Source organism: Hemiscyllium ocellatum, chromosome 1 (genome assembly GCF_020745735.1).
Source record: "Hemiscyllium ocellatum isolate sHemOce1 chromosome 1, sHemOce1.pat.X.cur, whole genome shotgun sequence".
In the NCBI taxonomy this organism is placed as follows: domain Eukaryota; kingdom Metazoa; phylum Chordata; class Chondrichthyes; order Orectolobiformes; family Hemiscylliidae; genus Hemiscyllium; species Hemiscyllium ocellatum.
In genome coordinates this window covers 72,153,328-72,176,972 of record NC_083401.1, presented here as the reverse complement: position 1 = coordinate 72,176,972, position 23,645 = coordinate 72,153,328, and the positions used below count along the sequence as shown (strand labels likewise).

Sequence of the window (23,645 nt, the reverse complement as noted above, 5' to 3'; positions counted from 1 at the left end):
TGTGAAATGATATTTTGTCTGCCTGACTGTTTACTGCTGAGCAAAAGTGAGGACTGCAGATGCTGGAAACCAGAGTTTAGATCAGAGTGGTGCTGAAAAAACACAGCACGTCAGGCAGCATCTGAGGAGCAGGAAAATTTATGTTTCGGGAAAAAGCCCTTCATGAGAAATTTGGCTTTTGCCCGAAACGTCGATTTTCCTGCTCCTCGAATGTTGCCTGACCTGCTGTGCTTTTCCAGCACCTCTCTGATCTAAACTCTGCTTACTGCTGACCACAGTGAACTCAGTTTTTTGCAGTGTTTTGGTGGGACTCTGGTTGAAATTTTATAAAGCTCTGGTTAGGCCCCATTTGGAGTACTGTGTCCAGTTTTGGGCCCCACACCTCAGGAAGGACATACTGGCACTGGAACGTGTCCAGCGGAGAATCACACGGATGATCCCTGGAATGGTTGGTCTAACATACGAGGAACGGCTAAGGATCCTGGGATTGTATTCATTGGAATTTAGAAGATTGAGGGGAGACTTAATAGAAACTTACAAGATAATACATGGCTTGGAAAGGGTGGACGCTAGGAAATTGTTTCCATTAGGTGACATTTGGACACAGCCTTAGAATTAGAGGGAGTCAATTCAGAACAGAAATGCGGAGACATTTCTTCAGCCTTTAGAGTGGTGGGCCTGTGGAATTCATTGCCGCAGAGTGCAGTAGAGGCCGGGACGCTAATTGTCTTCAAGGCAGCAATTGATAGATTCTTGATGTCACAAGGAATTAAGGGCTACAGGGAGAATGCGGGTAAGTGGAGTTGAAATGCCCATCAGCCATGATTGAATGGCGGAGTGGACTCGATGGGCTGAATGGCCTTACTTCCACTCCTATGTCTTATAGTCTTATGGTCTTATGGACTAGGAACGGGGTGGGGTGTTATATCATATCATTGATTATAAACCAAACAGACCTGTACCTATAAGACACTTACATGACATATAAAGGTACCTGCTTCGTACCTGCTCAATGAAATGGAGTCAATGTAGTAACTTCAGTCAGTTATGTGTATGTAATAAACTGTAATGTCAGTAAAGACAGAATCCAAACTCTGTGTGTTAGTCTGTGATTTTGTAGACATGTTAATAGTTCATGTTGTTAAAACCTTCAAAGTAACTGTCGCAACAAAACTGTGTGGTACATGTTATATGGACAAACATATACAGAAAACCATAAAGTGTATCACGAGGGCAACCAGTGGGCACTAGGAGTCATGATTCTAGATTAGAGTGGTGCTGGAAAAGCACAGCAGTTCTGGCAGCATCCGAGGAGCAGGAAAATCGACGTTTCAGGCAAAAGCCCTTCATCAGGAATAGAGGCCTTTTGCCTGAAACATCGATTTTCCGGCTCCTCGGGTGCTGCCTGAACGTCTGTGCTTTACCAGCACCACTCTAATTTAGAATTGGTTTCCAGCATCTGCAGTCCTTGTTTTTAACTAGGAGTCATGATGTCTAGTCAGTGGCAGCAAGTGGACACTATAGGTGACATAGTGGCAGAAGCATGGCTATTGTGAACAATCTTTTCTCTACTAGTCATCCATCAATCCGACTGAGATGTGAGCTGAAATTACATCTGCAAGCTGTTTTCATGAGGTTATCGGTGCAGTTATGCAACTTGCGATTTACAAATCATTTGCTCTTTCTTTCTCTCAGTTGATGCATGATTCACATATTTATAACAGGGAGCACCATTAAACTGGCTATTATTTGACATCAAAATGTAGGTTAGTGACGTTAGTGTTGTTAACACTTAAATTGGGATTGTTATATTTCATTGTATCAAAGCTTTGCAAGGAGGTATTATATAATGTTGGAGAGAAGCGTATAAAGCGAGCATTTTTCAGGAAATCTCAGGCACAGATCCTGTGAAATTTCCAATAATTAAAACTAACAGAGGAAAAATTATCCACTGGAAGGTTGCAATTATCCATCCCAGACTACAGAACCATCCCTATTAGCTATACTATTTTTGCTCTGCCTGAACTTACCTGTAATCGTGTATTTGATGCAACAATTAAACCATTTCTTAAAATGGAGTGCCAGTTCTCTATATGTGAGCCACTAGATATAAAACAAAAACAGTTTGAGTATCTGAAAAAAATGTTTATTTTGCATACAATACACAATCTTTGCAGACTCTCTCATTGCTTCTCTCTTTCTCTGTTCGTATACAAAACAGTTTATTGAAGTGAAGTTTAGGTGTGCCCCTCATAGTAGCAGTCATATGACTATGGCTGACCAGAACAGATATTTGTGTATGATTGTATTTCAATCCAAATATTCCCCTTTTATGTAGACACGAAGAAAAAAAGGGCATGCATGATCATGCGCAAGACATAGTCTCTTCAACCATTAATTTACTCAGTCTGTTGAGGTCAATTACTCATTGGAGTGTACATTTGTCTTTCTATAGGCATATTTTCACCATTGAAAACCTTATTCCACTTACAATCCCATCTCTAATTAGGTTTTTCTTTAATTTTTCAAGCTGATTTAAATATGTTATGCACTGATCAATGGACCCATTATCAGGTTGTTCCCTAGTATTGAATATGTATTGTTTACTTGGCTGAAAGTGTTTCTTTAAAATTTCTGCCTGGGATTTTTATTGCTCTTTTGAAACAGTCTCGTCTGACCAGTGATAAGTGTAGTGACTGGCACTTATTCTAGTTTATTTAACAAATCTATAACTATTGCATAATTCTGGCATTGTTCAAGGAGGAATTTCCATGTTCCCCGTACCTCCTGTCAGTCGAACAGGGCTGGTTTTTATAAAATTTTCTCTTTTTTTTCTAGATTTGCCTCATCTTGCTTTCCAGCATCCTTGTCATTTATCATAGCTTTAACAAAGTCATCTTCTTTGATAAAGTATTCATTTAGGGCCTCAGTTATGCCTTCTGTCCTCAACCAATAGGTGACTGTTTTGTCCCTTAATTGGCTGCAGAGATCTTCTACAAATCTGTTTTCGATGTGAATGTGCCTACAGAAGAATTTTTTTTGCATTTCCTTTAATATTAATCACCAACGTATTCTTGCGGTGTTTCTGTTCCCCTCTTAGTTTATCATGTTTACTTCTCATATGGTTACAGCACAGCACAAGGCCATTTGGCTGCTTCTGTTTGTGTTTTTATTTGTACTTTTTAGATCCAACTTGATTCTTCCTTGAATTATGACACTCATGTCTGTTATATCTGTCTAATTTACCTGAGGCAGGTCCCCCCACTCCTGTTGAGGGTCCCTGAGGTACATACTGCCATTACATCATTAATGATGTTCTTCCATCATTAATCTAAAGTGTAGGCAGTCTTGGATGCAGTAGGTGGCACCCCTGTCTCTCGTGCTCTATTTCTCTGCGTTCAAGTTGCTCCCCAGGCCTTGATGGCCAAGGAAGGTTCATTCATAACGTGTCCAAACACACTGAGTGTCTACTTGCAAATCCTTCCAACATACATAATTGATCAAAGCAGAATTGGTTCCTGGTCAGCCAGAGATGAAAAGAAATTATGAGATACTGTCATCCTGCTCCATAGCTCCAGTCAAAACTTGTATGTAGAAGTTTATAGCAATTCAAACTCCTTGGGTTGGGGGTGGAGTGGGCCACAGTTGATTCGACAATTGGATCAGACTAGTGACCACACCACAGGGCTCAATTCATTTCCTGCTTGTGGTGGAGTTAGGAAAGGCCTCAGTGGGATTGTGGTCTTATGGAGCAGACCAGCCTTCAGGCAGGGAACTCAAGATTAAGAATTGACCTAAAGATCTATGGTACAATGAACATTATAACTAAGATGCTCAGCAAAAGTGATGTGATATTCTCCACTTGAACCATTTCTTTTCAAAATTTGATGCAGAAAAACCTCCATTCTCATTGGGCAAGAAAGTTCTCTCAAAGAGAATTCAGATATTCTTTTCCTCTCTGTCTTTCACAGAATGTCCCAATTAACATTGTGTGCTTGGAATAGAGAGCAATGTTTCTTACATCTTGCAGTATCTGATTTGTAAAACAACTCCTTTATCATCTTCCTACTTTTTTTGGTGGTCTAAGAAACATACCAAGTACTCTAATAACTCCTTCATTGTTTCTGAACTCTCAACAAATAGATTCTGTCTTTAATCTCTCAAAGACATTCCCTCATTCCAGTTCTATTTAAAAGTAAAAGATAGTCATGAAATACCATTTACCCATGCAAGGAAGTGCAAACAAGGCATTACAATTTTTAACTATGATTCATACCTTTGGAGATTTAGAGCACGGGTACTTACTGAAATGCAAATGTGCTCCCATAAAGTTTCTTTGCTGCCCTGAAATTGGATTCTTTGGCCGGTGGACTGCTAAGGAGCAGGAACTGGTGTGGAGTGTGCATGAACTTTAGTTGCTGCATGAAAGAGTAAGATGACAGGCATTATTACAACCTTGCAAATACATTAGCTCTCTGCCAACATATTTAGATATTTCTCACATTTCTTCTGCTGATATGGAGACACCATTATAAGATGTTACATTTACAGCTCACAACACAGTCTCAAATGCAGAGCTCTGCGCACAAATGATGGGATGCACTGGCAACTGTCAGATAAAGAGGTGTTATATGGGCAGCACTTAAAGCTCACTATTTCAGTGAGCACAAATAATTAATTGGGCATCTCAATGAAGTTGAACCTGTTACACTGCAGAATATGTCACTGTAATTTTAGGGGGCCTTTATGGTATTATGTAACTTACTATGTAAGTGTACGGAGCCATTCAAGAATACAAGAAATCCAAAAAAAATGCTGGTGTGAAGAAAGTACAACTGAAAACGTGGAATTAATTAATATTGGAAGGAAGGAAGAAAGAAAGCTTTACTCTGTGACACTGGTGTGGGGATAAACAGGGAGGCAGGACAGAAAATGGTGTTTACATAATTCCAATCTAAAGAGACAGAAACAGAGTGATAGGTAGACTGAATCTTTGAATTTGACTAATTGGAGGGCTCTACTTTGTGTAGGATCAGCTTCAATTCATAGAATCTTAGAATTATGGAACAGTTACAGCAACAAAAGGGGCCAAGCATTTTATCATATCTACACAGGCTCTCTGCAAAAACAGTTCTGCTATCCCACTTCCTATAGCCTTGCAACTTCTCTTCCTTCAGATAATGACCCAATTTCCTTTTGAAAGTCAGGATAGAATTTGCCTCCATCATATTTTCAGATAGTTGATACCAGATATGAACTTTATTATGGACCCTGTATTTAAGAAAGGATTTACTTGCATACGAGAGAGCACAGTGAAGGCTCACTAGGTTGGCCCTGGAATAAGTAGACTGTCATATAATGGGAGGCTGATCTTACTGAGATATGTAATATTATAAAAGAATTTAATACTGAGACATTGTTCCTCATGAGTAAGGAATTTAAACCAAGGGATGGGGTGGGGTGGGGGTGGGGGGATGTAATTTGAAGACAAACAATTGATTATTTAGGACCGAGATGAGCAATTTCTTCACTCAATGAACGTCACGCCATCCTCATAGACCAGGAACCCTGACACTATGACATTGTGGGCAGGAGAAGGTCAGCTCAAAGAACAAGATGATGGCTCCACCTTCTTCCGGAAGTAGAACACCAAATTAAAGGTATTTGAAATGGTGAACAAATTCTGGCCTTGCCAACAACGCTCAGTCAATGTAAGAATGAAAAATATCCTCATCAGCCTTTGCTGATCAAAAAGTCAATTAATTGAATTCACCACAAAGGTATACAGAAAAGCCACACACACAGACCAAGTCCTGAACTATGAAAGCAACCACCCCAACATACACAAACGAAGTTGCATCAGGACATTATTCAAAAGGGCCACAACACACTGCAGCACACCTGAACTACAAAAAGAGGAAGAAGAACACCTATACAAGGTGTTCACCAAAAACGGATACCCACGCAATTTTATCAACAGATGCCTAAGGGAAAGACAATGAAATGAGGACATGCCACAACCCAAAGGACTGGCCACACTACCATACATCAGGAGTCTTTTTGAACTGACAGCCAGACTGCTGCGACCACTAGGACTCATAACAGCACACAAACCAACAGTCACGCTCAGACCACAACTCACCAGGACAAAGGACCCGATACCCAGCATGAGCAAAACCAATGTAGTGTACAAAATCCCATGCAAGGACTGCACAAAACACTACATAGGACAAACAGGAAGACAGCTAACAACCTGCATCCATGAACTAGCCACGAAATGACACGACCAGCTATCCCTAGTAGCCATACACTCAGATGACAAACAACATGAATTCGATTGGGACAACACCACTATTATAGGGCAAGCCAAACCGAGAACAGCCAGGGAATTCCCAGAGGCATGGCACTCATCCACAAATTCTATCAACAGACACATCGACCTAGACCCTATATACCGGCCACTGCAGTGGACAGCAACTGACAACCGGAAGCGGCAGATTCAAACCACTATAAATGCCGGAGGATTCAGCACAGAAGCGCTTCACAGAAGGCTCCCAAGCACTGAGGGTGTCACCTAGAAAGGGGACGAAATGTTTGCAACAAAAATTCCCAGCTCGGCGAACAGAACCACAACAACGAGCACCCGAGCTACAAATCTTCTCACAAACTTTGTTGTTTATAATTTTTGTCCCAGATAACTGTATCTAAAATCTTTCCTACCAAAAGGTTACACTGACTGCTCTGTAATTCATTATTTTAACCTGACATTTTTTGTACAAGAGTGTAATATTTGCACATCTGGCACGTTTAGGATTCTATTCCACCATGTGTGTATCAATGGAGGATTTTGAGATATTTGTCAGTGCCTTGCAGCTTCCACCCTTACTTCTTTATTTACCTTCAGTAGCATCTGATTTGGTCCTGGTGATGTATCAATTTTGAAAAGAGCCAACCTTCTAACAGCCCTCTTTATTCATTTTAGCCCATTCAACTACCTCATTTCTCACTGTGCCTTTGGCAACCTCTTCTCCAAAAGGCTGATGCAAGCTACTCATCAAATACAAAGTTCTGTGGATGCTGTAAAACTTAAATAAAAATAGAAACACTGAAAATAGTCAACAGGTCTGGCGGCATCTGTAGAGGGAGAAACAATATTAATATTTCAGGTCATGACTTTCCAATGAACTTTTGGTGTAAGGTTACGGCCTGACATATGAACTCAGTTTCCCTTTCCAAATGTATCCAGTAAATTTCATTTAATTACTCATTTAATAACTTGGCCACTCCCTCTACCTCCGTGCACACTTCACTTTTTGATCCCTAATTTGTCCCACTCCAGTGTTTTGTTATTTACCTACCTGCAGAAGGCATTTGGATTCCATATTAGACTAGTTGCCAGTCGCTTCAGAAACTTTCACTCTGCTTCTCTTTTTTCACCAAACTAAACCTTCTGAACTTTTTATAATCACCCAAGGGATTACTGACCTAACAACAATGCACCCTTATCTGCTTCATCTTACTCGCTGTCTTTTTCATTATCTAGCAACTTCTGGTTTTACTTGTCCCACCTTGCCACATCTGGGGATTTTGGTTTAATCGAACCTGAACTTTGTTCTTTAAATGTTGATGTATGGATAATGGAGGCAGTGACTCAGCTTCGCCTATTCAAAATGTCCTTGTTATCATTCACCTAAGACTTTTGATGCTGCTGTCTTCCCATTTTCAGCACAATTGGGCACTATAGGGCACAATTGTCTGACATTTAGAAGATTGTAAGTGATAATCTGACATTTATAAATGATCTGACAGTTAAATATCTAACTAGCTGCTTGATAAGCACTAAAACATAATATCTGTAGACAAATCATTTTTTAGCTGCTATTAATAGAATTAGATTCTGAGACAAAATATGCTTCAGTCAGTCCAGCATTTCCTTTTGTTACTCATTCATTGCCATGTGAAAGACAATGCTTCATTTTTTCTGAGTGGGAAAATAAATGAATATTTCCCCTTGTTGCAATAGAAAGTTGGCCCGAACCCAAAGTTTTGACAGTTTAAAGTCCAGAATTTGATGTAATATAAACTTTTCCATCTTTGATCACTTCATTCCTTTGTAGCTAATTGTGATTGCCATTAAGTGCCCAGTGCCACTAATGAAAGGACCAATGACGAAGAGATCAAATTGTAAGAGAAAAGGAGTTAAAAAATGACAATTTTCTGATCGTCGATATTTCTTTATTTCACAAAATACATTAGATGCAGCTATAAAGTCTTGTAGTAGGTTTTTTTTAAACTACAATTTTTCAATATTAGCAAGGTCAAGGCAAATTATCACAACATTTTAAATATAAATTGTGTGCAGCATAAATTGAGCTTTGAGCTTCCACGATTTTTAGTACTTGCTTTAAAGATAATCCCCACCCATAAAACTGGCTACAGCTACAGATATAAATCATCGTCATTGGGAGCTTCCTCTAGCCAGCTTTATTTATAGATGTTCACAGAGAAACCAAATATCAGGCTGCAGATTTTGAGCTCGATGTCACGAACTGGTACATTTTCAATTTAAACCTGTTGAAGAGTTTACTACTAAAACTCAATCTAATCAGAATATAAATTTCTTTATTTTTGAACATTTTAGCAACTTAAAACTGAATTACTCCCGTGTTGGGTCAATACAGTGATTTAAAATTCTTATTGTTGCGATAATTACATTTTCAACATTATTAATTAAATTTCACGAAGCTAACATTCTTAAATATACCAAGATTAATTTTAAAAGCAACATTTAAAATAAGAGTACTTTAAAGCATAGTCCAATTGCGCTGGTTTATAGCATTTGGCGATATACAAATTAATTTGAACAGAAACTTGGATGAAACAATAATTTTCTAACCAGGCACAATTTGCGCAAGAATTGACAATGATAGCAAAAGTTAAACTCTCCCTCTAAGCTGCTATTTCATCATTTTTCTCCGAAGAGTATAAAGGCAATAGGAGTACACTTAAGAGGGAAATGAGGAGGGCAAAAATGAGACATGAGGTAGCTTTGGCAAATAGAGTTAAGGAGAATCCAAAGGTTTTTTACAAATACAATAAGGACAAAGAAAGTTCTGTTGGAGTGCTGTGTACGCATTTGGGTCAGACTGCTCTACACCAACATTGTCAGTGCAGTCTCAATCAATGGATGGGAATCAGATAGCTTCCCAGTCAGATCTGGAAGTCAGGCAGGGCTGCTCTCTCTGTGGGCAGCATGGTGGCACAGTGATTAGAGCCAGAGATCTGGGTTCAATTCCCGCCTCAGACAACTCTCTGTGTGGAGTTTGCACATTCTTCCTGTGTCTGCATGGGTTTCCTCCGGGTGCTCCGGTTTCCTCCCACAATCCAAAAATGTGCAAATTAGGTGACTAGGCCATGCTAAATTGCCTGTAGTGTTAGGTGAAGGGGTAATGTAAGGGAATGGGTCTGGGTGGGTTGCACTTCGGTGGGTTGGTGTGGACCTGTTGGGCCGAAGGGCCTGTTTCTACACTGTAAGTAATCTAATCTAATCTAAAAAAAGGGTAACTAGGGAGAGAATAGGGCCCCTCAAAGATCAGCAAGGCAACTTTTGTGTGGAGCCACAGAAAATGGGAGAGATACTAAACGAGTATTTAGTATCAGTAACTGTGGAAAAGGATATGGAATATGTGGAATGTCCAGATTACAGAGGAGGAAGTGCTTGATGTCTTGAAATCCCCAGGACCTGATCAGGTGTACCCTAGAAATCTGTGGGAAGCTAGGGAAATGTTTTCTGGGCCTCTTACTGAGATATTTGTATCATTGATATTCACAGGTGAGGTGCCGGAAGACTGGAGGTTGGCTAACGTGGTGCCACTGTTTAAGAAGGGTGGTAAGGTCAAACCAGGGAACTATAGACCGGTGAGCTTGACATTGGTGGTGGGCAAGTTGTTGGAGGGAACCCTAAGGGACATGATGCAAATGTATTTGGAAAGGCAAGGACTTATGAGGGATAGTCAGCATGGCTTTGTGCGTGGGAAATCATGTCTTACAAACTTGATTCAGTTTTTTGAAGAGTTAACAAAGAGGATTGATGAGGGCAGAGTGGTAGACGTGATCCATATGGACTTCATTAAGGTGTTCGACAAGGTTCCCTATGGGAGACTGATTAGCAAGGTTAGATCTCATGGAATACAGGGAGAACTAGCCATTTGGATACAGAACTGGCTCAAAGATAGAAGACAGAGGGTGGTGGTGGAGGGTTGTTTTTCAGACTGGAGGCCTGTGACCAGTGGAGTGCTTGGTGCTGAGTCCACTACTTTTCATCATTTATATAAATGATTTGGATGTGAGCATAAGAGGCACAGTTAATAAGTTTGCTGATGACACCAAAATTGGAGGTGTAGTGGACAGCGAAGATTACTACAGGATCTTGATCAGATGGGCCAATGGGCTGAGAAGTGGCAGATGGAGTTTAATTCAGATAAATGCAAGGTGCTGCATTTTGGGAAAGCAAATCTTAGCAGGACTTATACACTTAATGGTAAGGTCCTAGGGAGTGTTGCTGAACAAAGAGACCTTGGAGTGCAGGTTCATAGCTTCTTGAAAATGGAATCGCAGGTAGATAGGATAGTAAAGAAGGTGTTTGGTATGCTTTCCTTTATTGGTCAGAGTATTGAGTACAGGAGTTGGGAGGTCATATTGCGGCTATACAGGACATTGGTTAGGCCACTGTTGGAATGTTGCGTGCAATTTTGGTCTTCTTCCTATCGGAAAGATGTTATGAAACTTGAAAGGATTCATAAAAGATTTACAAGGACATTGCCAGGGTTGGAGGATTTGAGCTATAGGGAGAGGCTGGACAGGCTGGGGCTGTTTTCCCTGGAGCGTCGGAGGCTGAGGGGTGACCTTATAGAGATTTACAAAATTATGAGGGGCATGGATAGGATAAATAGGCAAAGTTTTTTAACTGGTGTGGGGGAATACAGACCTCGAGAGCATCAGTTTAGGATGAGAGGGGAAAGATATAAAAGAGACCTAAGGGGCAATCTTTTTCACTTAGAGGGTGGTCTGTGTATGAAATGAGCTGCCAGAAGAAGTGGAGGTTAGTACAATTGCAACATTTAAATGGCATTTAGATGAGTATATGAATAGGAAGGGTTGGGAGGGATATGGGCCAGGTGCTGGCTGGTGGGACAAGATTGGGTTGGGATATCTGATCGGCGTGGATGAGTTGGACCGAAGGGTCTGTTTCCGTGCTGTCCGTCTCTATGACTCTATGTCCGCTTTCAATCTCCTCTGGTCGCAGAAAAACAATCCCAGTCTGTTCAATCTCTTTTTGTAAGTGAGACTTTCTAGCCCAGGGCACATCCAGGTAAATCTCCTCTGCACCCTCTCCAGTGCAATTACATCCCACCGATAACGTGGATTCCAAAACTGCATCCAATATAGGTGTGGCCTAATGTTTTATACAGTTTTCACATAACATCCTTGCTTTTAAACTCTATGTCAAAAAGCAAATATCCTATATCCATCTTAACCACTTTATTCACCTGTTCCTGAAACCTTAAGAGGTCCCTCTGATCCTTGGTGCTTCCCACAGTCCTCCCATTTAGCATGTATCCCCTTCTCTTGATTGTTCTGCAGAAATTCATTCTCTCACTGTATCTTGCTTGAATTCTATTTATACTGATCAACCCATCTGACCAGTGGAAAGTGAGGACTGCAGATGCTGGAGTAGGAGAATTGACATTTTGGGCATAAGCCTGATGAAGGACTTATGTCCAAAATGTTGATTTCCCTGCTCCTTGGATGCTGCCAAACCTGCTGTGCTTTTCCAGCACCACATTCTCAACCCATCTGACCAGCCCGTCCATGTAATACAAGGTTACCCTCCTCATTGTTTACAACCTAACAATTTCTGTCTCCTCCACGAACTTATTGATCAACCCTGCGACATTTTGTTCTAAGTCGTTTATATAAACCACAAACAGCAAGAATCCCAACACCGATCCCTGTGAAATCCAATGGACACAGACTTCCAATCACAAAAACACCCCTCAACCATCACCCTCTGCTCTCTGCAATTCAGCCAATATCGGATCCACTTTGACATTTTCCTTGGATCCCATAGGCTCTTAACTTCACTATCCATCTCCCACATCTGACCTTACCAAAAGCCTTGCTAAAGTCTAAGTAGACTATATCCAATGCATTGCCCTCATCTATACACCTCAGGTCACCTCTTTGAAAAATTCAGTCAAGCTGATCAGACATGACTCCTCTTTGAGAAAACCAATGCTGACTATCCTTGATTATTCCCTGTTTCTCCAAGTGCAGATTAATTCAGTCCCTCAGAATTGCTTCCAATAATTCCTTGCCATTGAGGTTAGACTGACCGATCTGCCATGCCCTGGTTTATTTCTTGTTCCCTTCTTTAACAATGGCACCACATTGGTGGTACTCCAGTCCTCCAGCATCTCTCCTATGTCAAGTGGAATTGATCAATTTTGTAAGTGTCCCTATTTCCTCCCCTGCATCACTCAACAATCTGGGACTGATTTTATGCAGCCCTAAAGATTTATCCAGTTTTAATCCTGTCCTCCCCTCTGTCTATGCTAACTTCTTTAGTTGTACCACAGTTCTTCTACTTGACTTCTACACCCACATCATCCATTGCACTAGTGAACACAAAATATTCATTTAGAAATGTAACTACATCCTCTGTCTCCATGCACAAATTGCTGCTGGGGTTTTTAATGAGTTCTATACTTTCCCTCATTATCCTTAATGTACGTATAGAGAAATTTAGGATTTGCCTTTATTTTATCTGCTCTAATCCTTTCATGTATCATTTTAGTTCAACTAATCTTTTTAAGTTCCCTCTTTCACATTCAGTACTCCTCTCAGGCTTTTGCTGTTTTGAGCCCTCTGTTAGGAGCCTCCCTTTTTCTCTTTATCCTATCTTATCTATCCCTTAATATCCCAAAGTTCAGAGGATATTGTGGTATAGCTACGTCTGGGGTCTGGGAACTCAGCGAAGGAGGTGAAAGGGATTGAGGGCCAGTTCAAAATTTCTGGAAAAGCATACCAATCGGGCCACCATTATCATTATGCTTTATGTTTTCTTTCAAACCGCCACATAAACTTCAATCACTTTGGCTTGAAGGACCAGAGACCAAGAAACCTCATCACACGCAAGTTCCCCTTCAAATCTCCCATTATCTTGACTTGTAATTATACCAGCATTCAATGTCACTGAACCTAAAAACTTGCAAGTCCCTCCACTACAATACTTTGAGTGTACAAACTATAATACAAGAATACAATTTAAGAATGCCATTGACCATCACCTTCATGAACAGGTAGACATTGAAAATTAATGTTGGATTTATCAGAAATACTTGCATTCCATGAATGAATTACATAACTAAGCAGGTGTCATGCTGCTACAGCTACAGAACTGTGGATATCTAACAACGCAATGCTCCTTTCCCACACTGGTCTATGCATTATATGGGTACATCACATTTATTTAAAAAGTCAACAGAGAGTAGAATAATCACTGATTTCTATATTCACAGGTCTGCAAACAAAATTATTTTCTCGCCAATACAACATTTCATCTTGGATACTATGATCAGGTCACTTACCCTGTTTGCAGGTAATTTTACAATATGGGATCTGTTACTGGAAATTATCCTGGTTAAAACAAAAACAATGTGTAATTTTGCATCCTTGAATCAGTAATTTCAACACGATCATAAAGAAAGACAAATAATTAACGGACTTCCTGATTACCAAGGGAAATTAAACAAAAGCACCTTGTTGCGCAATCAAAGTGATTTGTCCATGTGACTATAATATCAGAAACAGTTGTTCATAAAGGAAAGGTATGCAACAACATAAACAGGAAAATGTTCCATGGAAATAAGGCAGTGTGTCTACTATCAGGGAGGAGCAGAAAATTGGACTGCAAAAAATGACTTTTCAGCGTAACTCATATATTATCTCTCCTCAAATCACTTGTAAACAAAAAAAAGATTTATTTAATGGACCAAATCTGATTGGACAGTGGAAATGAGCAAATGTAAGAAACATGTATTACTGTACTGGTAGTCCTCCTATAATGTCATGGTTGCATTCCAGCGAAACTTTACTCAATAGAAATAATGGGGCAAATGGGCTTAGGGGCAGACTAGCAAACAAAAACACCAACAATTGCTCAAAAATCATCCAAAAACCTAACATAAAGTATAGAAGAGCCTGAATGGAGGTTTAAATCATATTTAATAACAAAATAGAAGTAAATTTAACACATTACATTGAAAAAATATTGTTATTGAAGGGATAGAGGGTCATCGTTATCACCACCTTCAGGTGTAGTTGTGGCTGCAGAAGTGGAAGGCTGTGGCTGATTGTCCTCTGACTGTTTCTTGGGGTTGGTTTTGATTGTGTGATATGCAAGTACAAAATCAAATCAGAAAGGCAAATATTATGGATAAGAGTAATGCAATCCAACAGGAATTATATGGGTCTTACACATGAGTTATGCAAGAATATTCTTGTCTCAGAGGGAGAGCGATGAACATTTGTGAGTTTAATGTTTGAGATGAAGCTGCTCAAAGTATGGTACTATAACTCACACATGCTCTGATGGCAGCTGACATTGGCACATGCGCAGAACAGCGCGGAGACTTCAGCGCTGACATCAGCCTACGGGTAAAACAAAGCATGCGAACCAATTGCTGCTGGAATCAGGCGATTGCAAACAGTGGTAAGTGTTCTCGAAAACACTGTTCTCTAATTCTTCAGCGATGTTATAGCCAAATCTCGCTGACAAAACACGCTTTATACGAGAACTATCTGTAGTCAGATTGATTCAAGTCCTCAACTCTGAGCAGGCTAAACTGAAGGGGTTACAGGAAACATTCTTATTCATTCCATGAGATTTTATCATTTAATGCTTAAATAAAAGTACCATTGTAACAGAGGATGTGCCAGAGGATCCTGCTTGTCCATTTGTTTCTTGATTTCCAAGTATGGTGCCTATTGAAATTTTAGAAGAAAATAAACATTTGATTTGATTTATTTACTGTTGCATGCATATTGTTACAAAATACAGTGAAAAGTACTGCATAGTGTTTTTACTTTTCCCGTTGCACCTGATGTAATCAATTCTGACTAAAGCATCACAGTACATGCTTTAGTCATTGGAGTATTACAAATAGCAGCCAATGAATATATACACACATCTTACCAAAACATTAACAGCTAAATTAATACTTTTGAAATTCATTAAAAGCCCACATGCTCACAAGATTATTTACCTCTGTCCAGATGCTGAGAGATTTTTTTGTGTATATCTAGTGTTTTCTGTTTAAGTTCAGATTTTCTCTTATTGTATCAGACATAACAGCCTTCTATCTTGCTAATAATCACTATATTATACAAAGGACATGCCCCAAGCAGCTACAGAGCATAAAATTACTGAGTCAGCAGCAAGCATGGAAATCAACATCTTCATTGCCATCTGACCATGACATGGTCTATTTAATGTCACCTCCACAATGATTTTATTGCATTTAATTTAATCATCATTTTAATGGATCCACTAAAAGTGTGAAGATCTCTTAATACATTAGGCTTTATAGTTCAACACTTGTCTCCCTGCAGAACTGTCTGGGTTACATCCAGAAAACACTTAAATAAGGATGAAATGAAAGATTTTAGTAAGTGCAGCCCCTTCATATTCCACAAAGGGACTGCTATGATCACATTGTATAGTGCAGACATTGCCTTACAATTTTAGTGCAGCATGTAACATCACTGGTAGGAGCTAACAAAATTATTGGAGTGGAATGGAATAGGGAACATCCTCTAGGAAAATATGCATGATTCTAGTATAATCTAGACATACAGTCATGGAGCTGTACAGCACAAAAACAGACCCTTCGTTCAACTCATCTGTACTGACCAGACATCCTTAATTAATCTTGTCCCATTTGCCAGCATTTGGCCCATATCCCTCTAAAACCTTCCTATTCATATTACCATATAATGTCTGTTGTTATTGAACTAGCCTCCAACTCGTCCTCTGGCAGCACCACCCTCTGTGTGAAAAAGTTGCCCCTTACGTCCCTTTTAAATCTTTCCCCTCTCATCTTAAATTGTAGTTCTGAACTCTGTTCTCCCAATCCATGTCTCATGATATCATAAACTTCCATTAGGACACCCCTCAGTCTTCAATGCTCCAGTGAAAATAGCCTACTCAGCCTCTCTCTATAGCTCAAACCCTCCACTCTGGCAACATCCTTTGAAATCTTTTTGAAAGCCTTTCAAGTTTCACAACATCCTTCCGAAAGCAGGGAGACCAGAATTGTATGCAATATTCCAAAAGTGGCCCAACCAATGTACTGTCTAGCCACAACATGACATCCCAACTTGCTCTGACCAATAAAGGAAGGCATACCAAAAGCCTTCTTCATTTCATATTTACCTGTGACTCCACTTTCAAGGAACTATGTACCTACACTCCAAGGTCTCTTTGTTCAGCATCTTACTATTAAGCATATAAGTCCTGCCTTGATTTGCCGTTCGAAAATGCAGTACCTCACATTTATCTAAATTAAACTCCAACTGCCACTCCTTGGCCCACCTGTCCATCTGATCAAGATCTTGTTGTACTCTGAGGTAACTTTCTTGTCTGTCCACTACACCTCCAATTTTGGTATCATTTGCAAACTTACTAACTATGTTCACATCCAAATCATTTGTATAAATGACAAAAAGCATTGGACCCAAAACCGATCCTTGCCGCACACCACTGGTCACAGGCCATTAGCTATTTGCGTAAAACGTTTGGTTAGAAAACACAAAACTGCACAAAACAAAATGAATGCATTTTATGCAAAATATAAAAGTGACACCTTGGAATATTTGACTACCTTAAAGATGCTATAGAAATGCAAGTAGTTCTTGTAAGTCTGAGACAATATCTCTTGTTCAAAGTACCTTACTCCAGTGCTCTGTAAGAGACTGCAGCAATAAATAGATTTTCTAACATAAACAAAAAAATGCTGTAAATATTCAGCAAGAAAGGCAGCAACTACAAGGAAAGGTTAAGTTTTAATTTTTCAAGCATAGTTCTGCATCAGAACTTGAAGTAATTACGGGTGAATAGCTTATAGAAAGGGACCAACTGAGGGAAGGAGATAACACATACATGGAAAGAGAAAAACAAAGGTAGTCATTAGGTGGGATCAGAAAATTGACAATATAACATCACAAAGAGAAAGGAAGCATCATGTGTGAATTGAGAAAATCAAAAGGCTTTCAAAAACAAGAAATGTGAACACTTAAAGCAGGTTAATTTGGTCGAATATATTTCTCATATTTGTGTAAAATATCTGAGTGCATCACCTCATGTTTGTTCGAATTCTCTCTGAGGTTGCTATGCAATTCATGAAATAGGGAGCAGCAATATACAACCAACAATGCTTGAAATCATTCATTGTCAATTTTTTTTCCTTAGATGAGAATTAATGCCAACTTGGATTTGCCTTAATTCTTAAAGTCACATTATTTGCTGAATTTTTATATATAATCCCTCAACGAGATCATATTTTGAGATTTGATAGTTCTATAAAAGTTTCCTTGGATTTGCCCAGAGTCAAAAAGTGTGGCGCTGGAAAAGCAGATCAGCTCAGGCAGCATCCAACAAGGAGGAGAGCTGACGTTTCAGGCATAAAGCCGTCATCAGGGATATGCCTGAAACTTTAACTCTCTAGCACTTCGGATGCTTCCTGATCAGCTGTGCTTTTCCAATGCCACACTTTTTGACTCTGATCTCCAGCATCTGCAATCCTCACTTTCTCCTTGCCCAGAGAGTAGCGAGTCTATGGAATTCATTACCACAGAAAGGAATCGAGGTCAAAACATTGTATGATTTCAAGGAGGAGTTGGGTTAGCATTTGGGCTTAAAGGGATCAAAACATATGGGTGGAAAGTGAGATCAGGATATTGAGTTGGATGATCATCCAGTTGCTCCTATTTTCTCTGTTTCTGTTATAAAATACAGGCCAAAATGTTAGGAATAGCACCCTTTTCACAAAACATTCAGCACCTGTGAAAATTTTAAAGGGTTAAGGAATGGTAAATCTCAAAGGGTGATTCACTTGATAATATTTTGCAGCCAGAGACAAATATATTTTCTTAGTGATGAAGAAAATTAGAACAAAAACTACTTTTGCAGAGTTTTCCTTTTTATAGTTTACAATACATGTTGATTATAGCAGTAAGGCTCAAAATATTTTTTCTAGAAGGCTCCTCTTGAGATTTCACAAGTATTACTTATTGGTTTTCAGGAACTTCTTTCTCAGTCTCTCTAATTCCTCCATAAGATGATACAATCAATTAGTAGCAATACACTCTCTTTTTGTATTGATATATAGCAATTTGGACTCACACAGAAGTAGAATTAGAAGAATTCATCAATCTCTCCAATAATCATCACTGCTATTTAAACTTAAAACCACAACAAACAAGAAAAGCATTAATTTCCTAGATCCAACAACTTTTCAATTTGCACATGATAGCAGGCCTACATTAGCAACAAGCACTTTTTAAACTACACTTCCATACACAAAACCGTCATCACCCTAACCAAGGTCTTCACAGATTAGCAAGGTCACAGCTAAATCATTGCATGCATTATTCTAACACTGTCATTGCATCTCAGGTATGTAAGACACTTTATGATATGAGAATAAATAAATCCAAATCTTTATAAAATGTAAATTATAGAACTGGCATAGCTTTCATCACAATCAACATCTGCTATATTTTCCCCCATGTGTAAGCTTCTGAAGTCTTACAGCTTTTATCTAAGTCAGAAGTCACATGACACCAGGTAAGAGTCCAACAAGTTTATTTGAAATCACAAGCTTTTGGAGTGCTGTTCCTTTACCTGGTGACCTGTTGGACTATAACCTGATGTCATGTGACTTATGACTTTGTCCATCCAATCCAACACTGGCACCTCCACATCATAGCTTTTATCTAGCCAGTGTACATCTGCACCCATAGCCCCCCAAACTCACACCTCTTGACCCCATTCCGAACTTCACCTGTCTTGCTGACTAGTTTTGCTCCCCTACCCATTGACATGGCTTCCTGATCCTACCCCCATTCTCCTGACCTTGCTGACTGCCTCCACTCACATTGTTGGTCCAACCACTGGTTGGCTCTCTCCCATGTTTGTTGCTGATAGGCTCCTCACTATTTCTTTCCAATCTCTTTATAAGAGGTCTTTTCTGATTGGTCACCTTCTTGAGTGGATTTTCCAAGAAGATTTCAAGTTTTTGGAACTGGACCTCCCCTGTACTCCTAGTTATTTTGAATGTTGATAGATGTAGCTTTGGTCCCAGTGAATGCAGTCTAATGCTTTGGGGCTTACCTGGGTCATTTCCCTGATGGATGTGATGCTGTCCAGTGCTTTAACTAATCGTTCATAATCTTTTTTCTAGTTAAAAAAAAAGACATTTTAGCACAGAGTTTACAATATAGGCAAGATAATGGTTAACGATAGTAAGGTGCCTTAATTCTGTTTCAAATCCATAACACTGCATCATAGTTTTGAAACTGAATCAGATCATTTACCCCTCGATGTTGCTGTTTCACAATTAGATATGACTGTATTTACTCACCACCACCTATTGCACCTATATACCAATCTAATCTTGCACATTGCTACAGTAATTTTGGCAACAGAGGGAAGAATATACAAACATATGAATCAAGAGCAGGGTAAGGTCACTCAGCCCTTTGAATTTATTCCACTGATTTTATTTTAACCTCAACTCCATATTCCTGCAAACCCCTGATAATCTTTCAGTCTTTTACTTACCAAAAATCTATTTCCCTCAGCTTTACAAGTATTCAAAGAAGGTGCAGAAGAGTTTTCCAGGGACTCTCAACCCTCAGGAAGAAGAAAGAATTCTCCTCATCGCTTACCTTACAAGGTGCAGCCCCTTATTTTTAATGAGTGACTTCTGACTCTAGATTCTCCCACCAGCTCTTTTGTTATTCGCCCTGTCAAGTCTGAGTCAAGACATTACCCGATTTGCTGGAACTGCCTCGATAAGAAAGTTCCGAATCACAAGGCTTTTGCTTTTGGTCGGGGTAGAGGTGTTGGGTCCAGCTTTGTAATGAAGTCATGTCTGCTGACGTCACTCACGAATGCTAGGAGGACATGAGTGTCAAGGAGACCTCTGTTCTTTGGACCTTCATTTCCCCACCACCCCCCACCAGGGCCTCTCAGACTCCATGCCAACGTATAACTCCAAATGAACACCTAGGTTTAATTCAGCCTCCCTATATCATGGAAAACAAAAACTCCTCATGACAACTTCTAAACTTTTAAATGTCAAACAACTAATCACTGATTAAACTAATATTTTTTCTGTTCATACTCTTAATCCTTTCCTAACCTCTTTAGTTGAAAAATGTGGTGCTGGAAAAGCACAGCAGGTCAGGCACTTCCAAAAAGCTTTGAGCACAAACCTGATAAAGGGCTTAGGCCTGAAACGTCATCTCTCCTGCTCTGTGGATGCTCCCTGACCATGCTGTGTTTTTCTAGCACCACACTTTTCAACTCTGACTCTCCAGCATCTGCAGTCCTCACTTTCTCCTAACTTCTTTAGTTGTCAATCAAAATGTGAACTCAAAATGTGCTGACATGGTTCAAGTTTTGAAATTCAGTCAAGCATTCATAATGAATATACAAAATGAACAAAAAGTGTCAACAAAGAAATAGATGGCAGGTTTAGATAGAGGATCTGGATCGGTGCAGACATGGAGGGCAAGAGGGCCTGTTCCTGTACTGAAATTATCTTTGTTCTTTATTCTAAGAACTTTCTTGAAACTATATGAACAGAAAATACACCAATTGATCTCTCAAAACAAAGTGGTCTAGAGATAAATTTTAGCAGTAACAAACTTATAATTACAACCTTATTTTTAAACAATTCAAAAAGAAGAAAATTTTAAAAAACTTCAAATGGGGAGTGTTAGACAGTTCATATCCATCCTAAAGAGCAGTTAGTCCATTTGTGACTCTTGTATTGTGGAATAAGGTTGTTGCAAAATGGGGTGTCTTTGAACTTATGTACACATAGCTCTGTTGAATTCTGGTTTCCCATCTCTGTGAATCACACCTTGTCCATCTTCCCCTACTAGTAAAAACGGAAACTGTCAGAAATGGATGTGGAACTTCCATTGGGTCCAGCCCAATTTTTCTGCACCAGAGACTAACACAAAGTATATTACACAAACCCTTAACTATTAGTGAAGAAAATGTTCTCTTGTTCCCCATTCTAAACCTTATACATGTCATTCATAGTTCCTAGTTCTAGATCCTAAACTATTAGCAAACACCTAGTGCTAATAGTCCTGTTTCATCCTTTACAATTAAAAAAAAGTCATATTGACTGACAATCTGTGTTCTAATAGAAAACTCCCAAATTTTCAAGTGTTTCATTATATTTGAATTTCCTGGCTGAATGGATCTTCTTAAAATGAGAATGACAATGCTACACAAAATTCTCTAATTAAAATCTTATTAAGGTCAGGCAGATAGACTCACCATTGTGTCCTGGCTTTTACATTCTTTAACAATTGTGCTAGAATTTAAAATTCCATTAAGCTTTTTAATGGACTTATACAGACTTATATAGATGGCTAACAAGTGTAAAGATAGTCTGCCTTAATTTTAATGCAGCCAAGATACACTGCTGAAAAAGAAATTTCTCTGGTGAATGTGAATAGTTTGAGCAAGTAAAATAAATTGAATTGAGTACATTAAATTTAAGCTTATTCCTGAAATCTACTTGAATGCATTTTTATGCTGAGCAATCATTTTCATTTAAATGTGACTAGGTTTATAAAAACCTAAAGGAAGAATGTAAAAAGGCTATTATCTACATTTTACATTCATATTATTCTACCGTGAACTTTATGCTACCTATTTATCATCCTGAGAGAATTTAGATATAAAAAAATCCTTCAGATCCCCAAAAGTAATTGAGATAAACTTTGGCAGATCTATCCATTTCACAATACAGCTAATCAACTCTATTCTGCAGATAACAATCTGCAGCAACACAGAATTCTTACGTTCCTTCAAGTATTTGAACATCTTACTCCAAATCCACATTCCCATTCATTATTAGATATTTGTCAAAACTGCAAACAGCTTTTGACACAGTTGACAACTCCATACTCATCAACAGTGTCAAAGGTTGAATGCAGATTAAAAAGAATAAGTTAGAATAGTCACATTCATTTGTGCCCTTGGTAAGAGTTATTTCAATAATGTACAGGCCAAACACTGAATTGGAGGAATTCAAAGATTGGGTTCCTAAAAAGGCTGGCATGGATTTGGGAGATAACAATACATTCAAGAGGGTCAGACAGGAATGAGAGGTTGGAGATGAGATGGTAATTGTAAACATGGTGGGTCAACGTAAATGCAAACCAATTGCTAAGAGTTAGGCTGTATCAATGTCAATTCAACCAATATGATTACAGAGAAAGCCTTCACCCAAATTATATGTGATGCACTTAATTAAGCAGGTTACATTAAGTATATGATGAGGTCCAATCAGTGCAATAAACTAGATTAGAGTGGTGCCGGAAAAGCACAGCAGGTCAGGCAGCATCCGAGGAGCAGGAAAATCAATGTTTCGGGCAAAGGCCCTTCATCAGGAATAGAGGCAGGGTGCCTGCAGAGTGGAGAGATAAATGAGGTGGGGGTGGGGAGAAAGTAGCATAGAGTACAATAAGTGAATGGGGGTGGGGATGAAGGTGATAGGTCAGAGCGAGTCTGTTTCAGGACATGGTTGAAGAGCTTCAGGGCAGATGAGATGACCAGGGGGTTGCACTGAGAGAGACACTCACTGAGATTCTTATAGAAAGAGGAGGAAAACTTCTTCAAGGCAGGCAACCTTGCCCTGAAATAGACCCACTCTGACCTATCAACTCCATCCCCACCCCTATTCACCTATTGTACTCTATACTATTTTCTCCCCACCTCCACCCCCCTCTCATTTATCTCTCCACTCTGCAGGCACCCTGCCTCTATTCCTGATGAAGGGCTTTTGCCCGAAACGTCGATTTTCCTGCTCTTTGGATGATGCCTGACCTGCTGTGCTTTTCCAGCACCATTCCAATCTAGACTCTGGTTTCCAGCATCTGCAGTCCTCACTTTTGCCTAGTTGATTTTAACCCAACTACAAATCTTCTTGCAAGGATGATTTGGAGATGCCGGTGTTGGACTGGGGTGTATAAAGTTAAAAATCACACAAATCCAGGTTAGAGTCCAGCAGGTTTAATTGGAAGCACACTAGCTTTCTGATGAAGGAGCGTCACTCCGAAAGCTAGTGTGCTTCCAATTAAACCTTTTGGACTATAACCTGGTGTTGTGTGATTTTTAACTGTTGCAAGGATGCCTGCCTAGACTCTGGTTTCCAGCATCTGCAGTCTTGCAGGCCAATCCTACTCCACTTTTGCCCTGTGCAATTACCAGACAAGTGTTAAATGAAGTGATTAAAAAGTTCATTACTACCCACAATAAAACATTCCTACTTTTA

General features: G+C 39.4%; 1 protein-coding gene across 2 annotated transcripts in view; it reads right to left on the bottom strand.

The window, feature by feature from the left end:
- parp8 (poly (ADP-ribose) polymerase family, member 8) overlaps positions 1-23,645 on the bottom strand; it is a 370,564-nt gene that overhangs the window by 14,873 nt on the left and 332,046 nt on the right. For both annotated transcript variants that reach the window (XM_060829923.1, XM_060829934.1), the window contains 5 exons: positions 19,454-19,519; positions 14,978-15,045; positions 13,650-13,698; positions 4,306-4,418; positions 2,031-2,103 (listed from right to left, as the gene is read on the bottom strand). In XM_060829923.1, the coding sequence (XP_060685906.1) occupies positions 2,031-2,103; positions 4,306-4,418; positions 13,650-13,698; positions 14,978-15,045; positions 19,454-19,519 (369 nt within the window). The remainder of the gene's footprint in view (positions 1-2,030; positions 2,104-4,305; positions 4,419-13,649; positions 13,699-14,977; positions 15,046-19,453; positions 19,520-23,645) is intronic.